Below are 10,332 nucleotides of genomic sequence, written 5' to 3' on the forward strand. Positions count from 1 at the left end.
TTGATTAACTCAGACCAGGGCTTCTAGCCCTTGATTAGTGACATTTAGAGATTTCCCGGTTGTTACATTGTCTTCTATTGAGTTCTTCCGTTGGTTGATCTGCAGTTTCCCAGGTGTTAATTGCTGCCTGCTACCATGTTACACATTCAACCACTGATTCACTCGCTCTTTTAGCAGCCAGCCTGATACAGGGAAGGGCAGTTTGATTCCTGCCCTTGTTAACATTGTTACAATGTATAACTTACTAAAACACATTTAGTTGAAAGTTGAAAGGTGAGGAGAATAAAATATAAGCTACAAATGCCATGGCACACAAATAGATAAAAATACCAAACTACAAGGGGAGATACAAAATGCACACATACAAATTTTAAAACACAATTCATTATCTTAAAGTGAAAGAGAGAGGAAGGAAGAAAAGGTAGAAAAAGAGAGGAGAGGGGAGAGCAAATGCAGGCAAGAGGAAAAGGGGGCTTTCTGCTACAGTTCTTTCCTGTGCCCTTAGTTAGGTTTCTTTAAAATACAAATGATGCCATTTATTCCAGATAAGGGTCTAGGTCATCAGCAGTTAGCTTATTTTGGTAAGAAAGTTGTACATTCTGTGGGCTAATGGAGCAGGATGTTAGACTGGTATAAGAAATGGAACCTCAAAGGGCCCATCAGATTCCATGTATCTAAGTGGTTTCACATGATACTTGACAGGCCTAATATTTGATGTGTTTGGTCTGATACGTTTGATCTCACATCTACAGTATGATTGCATCTCTTACTGTAAAGAGTCAGGCCTGTGGAAATTCTCACTCAGATATCCTTTACTGTGAGTCCAGAACTTTTCCCTGTTTGGCCTTTGTTTCACTGTGATATAGAACCCAAAAAGCTGATTCCCAAATCCAAATCTCATACGTGGCAGATCAGAGGATGCTCCTGTTGCAAATTTTATTTTAAACTTTGCAAGTTGTATTTTAAACTGTTCAGGATCAGGTTATATTTTGTTGTACCCGTTATAAATCTGGAGGAATCTTCATGAGGTCAAAAGGCTTGGTTTTTAGCCCTACTGGTAGGATGGGAATGCAATTTGCATCCTCTGTTTCGGGGGATTCACCCTCAAGGCAAGCAAACATTGTTTAGTACAATGGGAATTCCACTTTGCAAGAGAAAATTTAACATGTGGCTTGGACTCCATACTGTCTGCATCTGATTGTACCCTCCCGAGCCAGCATATCCTACATTTGGGGCTTTCTTGCCAGCATTAAGATCCATGGTAGAGTGGGACTTAAGAAGTTTTACCCAACTGCTACTCCTTAGGACAGTTTTTCTGCTACCTAGACCCTGTATGTTTGGATTATGCACCCTGCAGGTGGAAGCTAGCTCAGTCCAGCCTAGAAGAGTTACTTAAATTTATACCACATGTAACTGAGAGCACATGTGGCTCTGTATGCAATAAATTGTCATAAACCTCCTACCATATGGTACCCTGCCCTTCTCAAGTGTATCGAGAGATGCATTTTTCTGTTCTTCATAATTTCTAAAGACAGCAGTTTTGCTATTGTCTGAGGTATCTAAAAGTAGGAAAGGGAAGGCAGAAAATGTTGGCATACTGTGGGGCCATTTTAGTGGAACCTTGTCTGCCTATGTCCTTAGACCAAAACGGCTACAACCTAAACCCCTGCAGTACACACATGTGGCATATTTTGCTACCAGAACAACCACCTTTTTTTCCTCACATGCACATTTTCTTGTTACTAAGAAACAAAGTAATTTTTCATCTTGTAATGAATTATAGAAAGAGATTATCTGTGTATGTGTGTGTGCGCATGCGCACATCAATTGAGCTACTGAATAATCACAACTCTAGCTGAAATCAGTAGGAGCTGCTTTACATCTTGGAAAGTCATTGAAAACTTGTAAATCATGCAGGCATTTCTGAGGCTATCTCAGATATAGAGGCCATCTCTGTGTTCATGTGTATTTTCTCCTAGCCCTACAAGTGAAGATGTGCATAATTTTCCACTTAAATTCAAAGCTTTAGTGTCATAAAATTACTATATACATTTACATACCATATACATTTTCTTCCTCTTATGATTTGAAGGTAGTGTTTGGGACCACCATGGTACAATACAGCTAGTGTGAAATTGAGAATTTTATCCATAAGCCTGAAGATTTGTAATTCCTCTTTCCCTGTATATTGAAGGGATCTGTAGTCCTTGTTATGTCCCTTCCAACGACATCCTTTCCTCAACACACTCTTATCTCTCTTTATTACACGTAGGTATTTTTGGACAGAAGCTGGAAGACACGGTACAATATGAGAAGAGGTATGGGAACCGTCTGGCTCCCATGTTGGTGGAGCAATGTGTGGATTTTATCCGACTGCAGGGCCTGAAAGAAGAAGGACTTTTTAGACTTCCAGGCCAGGCTAACCTTGTCAAAGAGTTACAGGATGCATTTGACTGTGGAGAGAAGCCATCATTTGACAGGTAAAATACTAAAAATAACCCCTAACTTGACAGGTCCAGAACAAAGTTTGGGTGAGTTTCTGTATCAGGAGATAAGTGACACTGAGCTATTCCAGATCTAGGATGGTTTGAATATGTAATGACTTTTGCAGCCTTTTCCATATGTTCCCCAGTATCAGGGTTGAGTTCATTTTATTTCTGTCTTTAGTGTCTGATTTCAAAGTGTTTCTGAAGTTGGGCCATTTTTTTGTACTGGCCTAGTATTGTTGCTCATTAGGAAAAGTATTGTAAGTGTGGCAAAGTGGGAACTCCCTGACCAGCCACAGTGCTAGTCTCCCGACCTGCCTCTGGGCATGCCACCCAACTTTCTCACCTGCCACGCCTTGTTGTTCAAAAATGAAGGTCTTAATTAGGCTAGAGGCTGCCCTTTGGACACCCTGTTCTCCTAGGCCTATATATGCAGCCCCAACCACCCCTGTACTGCATCCCAAGCCTCACAGATGTTCCTAACAGCTGAGCTCTGCTCCAGCCTGAGGCCAGGCTCAACTCATCCTAGTGTTAGGCCCCTCACTTTCTTCCCTATTACGGGCTACACTCATACCGCCTCCCTGTCACTGATGCCTGTCTCACTCCACTGCCTCTCACGCAGTCTCTCTCATACTGCCCCTTTGCTGGGCCACTCTCATACTGCCCTCACCCGGAGAGTCCTGGGGCTTGTTTCCCTGCACACCCCAGCCAGCAAGCGCTGGCTGAGGGTCTCCCGCAACCCTCATCTGAGCAAGCACTAGGCAATTTGCAGAACACAGGAGTGACTCTGCCTCTGGCCACTCACTGGGTTGCTCACCCAGCTGCTGTAAATTAGGGGCTCCTGATTTGCCCTATTGTTTACTTGTGGCAATTCCTCAGCTGTCCCACCCAATCGGCCTCTGGCCCACCTGTGGCCTCAGGTGCCCGAAGGCTTACCTGGACCTAACTTGGCCCCCATGTTAGCAGGGCCTACCCTCAAGCTCCCTGCATGCCAGGGGCCTACTTCTGGCCCTTTCCTCACAGGTCCTCATCTCAGGCCCCCTGTTCGCAGGGCCTCACTACTGGCCTCTCTCTCCAGGCCTCCCAACTATTACTCTGGTGCAGGCCATTAGGTGCCCCACTGCACCCTGCTATACACCTCCGTCTCCACTGAGGCACATACTCCACTCCCTATGCTGGGACCTGGGGTCAAACACTGCCCCCCCCCCCCACATGCTCAGGTGACACTCCCCAGCGTGCCTGGCCCACTATTCTCACTCTCCAGGGTCTTGCACTCCACATGGACTCAGGTGGCTGCAGCTGTGCCTGGCCCCCCAATGCCTCTGGTGTTAAATGACCCACCAAAAGGTGGGGGCTGGGGTTTAGGTGCCCCTACTCACCTTCCACCAAGGTGGTAATTGGCCTGGCATTTCTGAGGGACTGTTCCACTATGAACAGCCCCACCAGGCTGCCCATCCATGGCAGGGTGCAGTTTTAGGTTATGCCCAGGACCAAGAGCCTCCTAACCATCCCCATGTGCTCTTGGCCTTACCTCCAAGTGTTACCGAAGCAGCAGCTCCACCAGGAGATGCTGTTTCCTCGGTGCTAGGCAGCAGAGTGCTGCCTCCAGCTCTGCTGGCCTGAATCTTAAAATGGCTGCTCAACAGAGCTGGGTCACACCTGCTGGTTGCCTCTTCAGGTTCTTAAAGTGGCAGACACCAAAGGTGCTCTGTCACAGTAAGTAATACAGTTTAATCAAAAATGTCTAGACTGCTTTGATCTTATCACCACTGGGAATGTGCTGGTGATGGTGATGGGGTGTTTTATTCCGTTTTACAAAAGAAAATATTTTCTCTCATCACCAGCCTCAATATGTTTTGTTACCCGGAAAACTAGATGGAAGAGGAGTATAAATTACAGTGTGTATGCATGTGTGTATGTGTTAAATAGTAGTGGATTTAATTATAATCCATAGTAAGGGTTAAACCTCAAATGGTTTTGAGTGTTCAAGTCTAATAAGCATCCAAATGTTCAGGTGATTGTCTAAAGCTGAGTCATTACATGAGAACATACTTGATTAGAAGTGGGGAGGGCTTGAGCAGCACATGAAGCCAGTGACTGAGCCAGAGTAGGCAGTCTGACCTTGGAGACTGTAGTGGAAAGATCTCCAATGCAGAAGAGATGAAGAAGAGTTCCTAATGGATTCTTGAGCTACCCTTGGCCAGGCAGGTATTACAGATACTAAACTTAATGTGCTGTAATTATGGTGCATTGATAAACATGTAGATGCACCCAGTGAGGAATTGGTGTTATAGCCAAGAAGGCTTATTCTTTTGTTACACTTATGAATGGCAGTTTGGGTTGGGACTAGCAGGAATTGTAAAGGTGCCACTGCTGCCAGAAATGCGCATAAGGTTTGAGCCGGTCAGGGGCAGGGAGCAAGCTGCAGAATACCCTGAGAGGGTGAGAACTCTGCCAGGGGCCCAGCAAGTAAGGGAAAAAGACACACACACACAAACACACACACACACACACACACACACACACACAGGGCCAGGGACCCAGTGCCTGAAACGGGCATAGACAGGTCCAAGGGCCTAATGCCTAAGAGAGGCAGAGCCAGGGTCAGGGGCCTGTAGACCACAAGGGGAAGATACTGAGGCCAGGGTCGCAGTAGCCCAGAAGGAGCAGATATTGACTAGGACATTGAAGTCTGCCAAGGCACAAGATTAGATTGGGGCTGTGACTGGCCACTAAACTGATTTGCTCAGAACACTTATGAGGCATGGGTATGACTGTAGAGGAGGCTGGAAACCATGAATAACCTATAAGGCAAGAAGTGCCCTGGAGGTATGTATGGGCTAGGAGGGCCAACATAGTGTGAGGATTGTAGTGGGTCCAGTGGAGACAGGGAAGAATCCATTGGCAGGAGGACAGTGGAGCTCACTCTAGGACCCTTGGGCAGTCCCCCTTTCAAAATTATTTAAGAAAATCAAGACATGGCAAGCGGGAAGGAAGGGAGGGTACCCTAGAGCCAGAGCAGGGAAGGAACTGCGTGTCTACCAGGGAGCATTGGGGCTGCCCCTGAGGACATGGTCCTGTTACAGGATCCTAGTTAGAGTCTAGAAAGCTGATAGAAAAAAATGTCCCTCTTATAAAATAAGTAAACTTTATACAGCTTCAGAGAGATGTAAGAACAATTAGAACCCCATGATGCTGTTTGTTCTCAGTCCCACTTTTCCGAGCAGAACCTAACTTTAAGAAATGCCATGAAGGTTGTAGAACACAAACCAAACAAAAACAATTGCCTTCTGGTTAGGTTTATTTTTAGATTAAAAGTCAGTGCAAAGGGGTTTTGCCAGGAAAGGGCTTGATGAGGACAAAAATCTATGACAAATGGTGATATTAGGTGATGGATTTTTAGGGTATAAAACGCCATTATTTCTTAATGTGTTGACTATTAAAATGTTGCAAACCTGTAGGCAGGTACTGAATAAGCGATGCAAAATCTGTAGTAATCAGGTTTCCTTTGGATGTATTTCATGTTTGTTCTGTCTTTTAAGCTGAATAATACCAATGATACCTTGGGTATCAGCTGTGCCGTACGCTGATCAGTGTAAATGAACCCCAATTCAGTGCCCACAGGCCAAATGATGAAAAAGAAAAATATCAGTTAAAAAAAAAAACCTCACAAAAATTATGCACCTAGCATTCCAGGTGCTGCTTTAAAATAGAGCACAGACTTCATTTATTATAAAACAAACAGGTTGAGAACTGAGCAGCATGAATATTTCTCAGTCTTCTCTGACAACACCTGTATCACACTAATGAGCTCCAGGAACAGGCTTGCTGTTTCAGCTTTAGAGGATGAAATGGAGATAAAGATTCATGTAATACTGCTGTGAAGAATGCACATGACCTCTGCTGTCACAGTGAGAAATATCTGCATTAGTTACCTAGAATTCTCTAGCACCGCAGTTTTGAGTCCAAGGCTTGTGTATTTATGATTCACCCCTACCTCAGAGGCTTGTTCTGTTTTCAAAAAATATATATCCTTTTTATTTATATCTTTTACTTTTGCTCTGTGGCGATGTGTAGGGGATGCACAGGGATGCACATGCACCCCCTGAGAGCGCCGGTGCACCCCCTGACAGCAGCACTCCCCACTTAGGCGATGGGCAGCGGGGGCAGGCAGGAGTGCTGGTGCCTCCCCTGCAAGCGCTGGCCAGGGAGTGGGGGTACCAGGGGGGCAGCTCACTTCCAGGAGCACCGCTGGCACTTCTGGGTGCCCCGCTTGTGCTTCTGGGTCGGCGTGATTGGCCACAGGGAACACCCCCCCACCGGTTGGCATGATTAGCCACAGGGGGATCCCCCCTGGTCAGCGAGATCAGCCGCAAGGGGACTCCCCCACCGTCACTGACTGGCTGCTGGGGGGGGCACATGCCCCCCCCCCCGGCTCAAGGAGGCACTAATTGCCCATGTTTTTGCTTAAGCTATTTTTGGATATAGCATGGCATAGCCAAAAGGGTACAGGTCTGGAATTTTGGTAATTTCAGTTCTCTTCCTGCCTGTGCTGTTCTGTGACCTTGGACAAGTCACTTTACCTCCCCTCTGTTTGCCCTCCAATCTTCTGTCTATCTTTTCCTTTTAGACTGTAAGCCCTTGGGCAGGGGTTGTGTCTCACTCTGCATTTGAACCTGTAATTTCTCCCTTTGCACTGCTCTGGATATGTCCCCCCAGATAACATTCTTGCTGTGCTAGGAAGCTGCATATTCTGTTAGCTTGGTTGAGCTTGTCCTACAAGAGGGATTAATGGAAAGGAGCTGTAATCTGAAAAGCAACTGCAAAAACAATTTTGTGGGGGGTCCATGTTTATTTTCTCCTCATGGACTTTCTTATGCAACATGATTAATACATGAATGACTGATGCTTGATTTAAAGGCCAGCACTGCAACACCAGTCTCCAATCTATTAATTAAGCTGTTTTCCATTTTTTCCTTTCCCATACATCCCCAGCAAGAAAGGTTTTGCAGTTGGAATTTACTTGACAGTTTGTTGATAATGCATGAAACAAAATAGAATCCAGGTCACTCTTCTATAATAGTGTTGGCTCATCTTCTCAAATTGTAGAAAAACAAATGGGTTTTGTGTGGCACTTAGTGCTTGAAAATATGAAGAACTGATGTTACAAGAAAGAAGATGCCAATTTCATTGACAGTGGCGATTACATTTTATGCCAAAAAGAGAGTTCAACTATCTTTGAAATAAAGGTAAAGGGCCATGAATTATATTTTAAATGCCTATATAAGAACATTACTACTAAGTTTCTCTGTTTTTTTAACGTTAGGCTTCCTCCATTCTTTAGGTAGAGTATCCTAAATTGTACAATTAGGAGAAGGGAAAATGAGGGGGAGATTATATAGTTGCCATGTGAGTACTCACTTCTTTAAAATAGCATCACTCTATTTTAAAGTGGTGCATCCAGTATTTATTCATCTTGCAAGTATAAGCAGAGAAGTTTTAAAGTGATTATTATATTTTCTGCCAGGAATCTGATAAAGCAGCTGCTGTCCAAGGTTCTGCAGCTGATCACTTTTCTTTTTCTACATACCTCCCACTATCCTTCAACTCTCTTAAGATACACTCTTAACTCTTTAGTATTACACTGATTCTTGGTTTGCAAAGTTAATTAAAATATTTATCAGAGCATTAGTACTATTCAGAAAATATCAAATAATTCAGCTATTAATGAAGGAAACTTCATAGCACTCTGTTGAGACATTTTCCTGTTTTACAGAAGAGGGAAAAGGAGGTGCATTGGATTAAGTGCTGTTTTCAGATATCTACTGAAAATCTGGAAAAACTTTACTACTGTCAATTACGTTATTCTGGATTTATACCACTATAATGTAAATAAGAATAGAGTCTATCATGGAGCAAATTTCTGATGGTCACAAAATGACAGAATTCAGAGCAAGACCTATAACCTCTTACTGCCAGTTGCTTACTATAAGAAATACAGTATTTTTAAGTGTTGCCTCTCCATGAAAAATATACCACATTTTGCAGGGGGTGGAGTAGCTGTTGCTACCATTGAAGTCTGTTGAGGCTAAAAGCAACTATTGTGTGCTGAGAAAAAAATAAACTAAAGAAAAATACAGCTTTGTATATACCACTAAGCAAAGAATAGGTACACTTCATTTGGTGTGTACATATGCACATTGAGTGAAACTTGCATTAAGGATCACCTTGAATCCACAAACTCTTTTCTTAGTGACTTATTTCAATTATCACTCTAATGCCTTTAGTACAGTTTCATTAAACCTTTCTTTAAAGCCTGTTTCTATCAGGAAATGTTTTGTGTCATTTTGCTGGTTGCTTCATTCTGTAATGCATATTTTAAAATTTCTTATGGTTCTAGTTAAATGTTTTTATAATTTATCATAACTATTTATTCTGCAAAATTGACACGAAGAATCCTCCATCTCTAAAGGAAAATAAAATGTGGTTTTCTTCAGTTTACCATTTTTAATTTGAAAGAAACAAAATTGGATTATTTTCCTGTATATCTTTCCTGCTACTGTTCATTGGAATTATCGGATGAGATGAAAGTGAAGATATTGCAGGGAGAGAGAATGCTTGAAATGTCACTGAAATGGGTATTAATATTTATCTGGGATGAATTTTATAGCTATTTCCATTGACACTTGAAGTCCAAAAGTTCAGAGGAGTTTAAAATAAAGTGTTTCATCTTTATATGTGTGTGCAAAAGAGGGAGGGAGAAACAGAGGGAGGGAATGCATATATGCTGAAGGTAGAGCATATATTACTGTTCAACAGGTCTTGCCTCAAGAAAACAAAATCCGCATTGTAGTCTTCTATGATTGCAGGCAGGTCTTGAAAAGAATACAATGAATACAAAGAATACAATTCCATGTTTCTCTAGTCACCATTGCTATCAGCTGAGGAAATAACTTGTAAGTAAGTGGCTGTTTGGTATACCCAGCAATCCCTGGAAGATGAATTGCTATATTCAAATAATCCAAAATGTGCAATGGGATAGGAGGAATGGTCTTGTGCATTTGATCACTGGAATTGTCAAAGCAAAAGCACTGGGCAAAAGCATGATATTACTATAAAATCATCAAGGTCATAGGAATCACACATTGGATTCTTAGTACTGAAGGAACTTGACTCTCTGCCCATAGTTATTGCAGCCTTCCATTGCCAGGAAAATGATCAGCCTTCTGAGCTGTAGTGATCTAACTGATCTAACTGATAACACCCGCACATAAACATGCAACAGAGTAAAACAATAACAATGCTAATTCCAGGCCCATCTTGGAACATGAAGTATAGGAACAGGCTATAACAACTTTTGCCATTTTGCAAACAAGGTTCCTTGTACTTTCAAACATCTAAGTGGACAAGACAGTTTAAAACACACTGAAGCTATGAAAAGAACTAGTCTCCCTTTGATGCTCATGGGCTTTATGTATCTTTTCTGAATTGAGATGTAACAATCAGGTGCTAGAAAGTCCTGTCAAGTCCACTGTTTTTGGAGACTCAAATTACCATGCTTACCCAAATGCAAGATGTCCTTAAATTTAGATGACTCCCTAATAATTAGATTCCATACATGAAAAATGTATACCTTTGTTATCATTTTCCATGTTTGGAATCTAATTATTGGAGGGTCATCTTGAATTCATTTGCCCTTCATTGCTGCAGTGGGGAAGGGAGGCAGTAGTGGGGGACAGGTGGTGGGGAGGCAGTTGGGAGTCAGGTGGTAGAAAGACAGGTTGTGGGTGAGGCATTGGGGGCAATCAGCCTGACTTCCTTCCCTTTACCCCCCATGCTTAGCCCC

The 10,332-nt window shown here is 43.0% G+C and overlaps 1 protein-coding gene across 6 annotated transcripts in view; it reads left to right on the forward strand.

Annotated features, from left to right (window-relative positions):
• ARHGAP24 (Rho GTPase activating protein 24) overlaps positions 1-10,332 on the forward strand; it is an 81,930-nt gene that overhangs the window by 18,177 nt on the left and 53,421 nt on the right. For all 6 annotated transcript variants that reach the window (XM_025197296.1, XM_006018079.3, XM_025197297.1 and 3 more), the window contains one exon: positions 2,273-2,480. In XM_025197296.1, coding sequence (XP_025053081.1) covers positions 2,273-2,480 — 208 coding nt within the window. The remainder of the gene's footprint in view (positions 1-2,272; positions 2,481-10,332) is intronic.

Source organism: Alligator sinensis, unplaced genomic scaffold (assembly GCF_000455745.1).
Source record: "Alligator sinensis unplaced genomic scaffold, ASM45574v1 scaffold125_1, whole genome shotgun sequence".
NCBI classification, from domain to species: domain Eukaryota; kingdom Metazoa; phylum Chordata; order Crocodylia; family Alligatoridae; genus Alligator; species Alligator sinensis.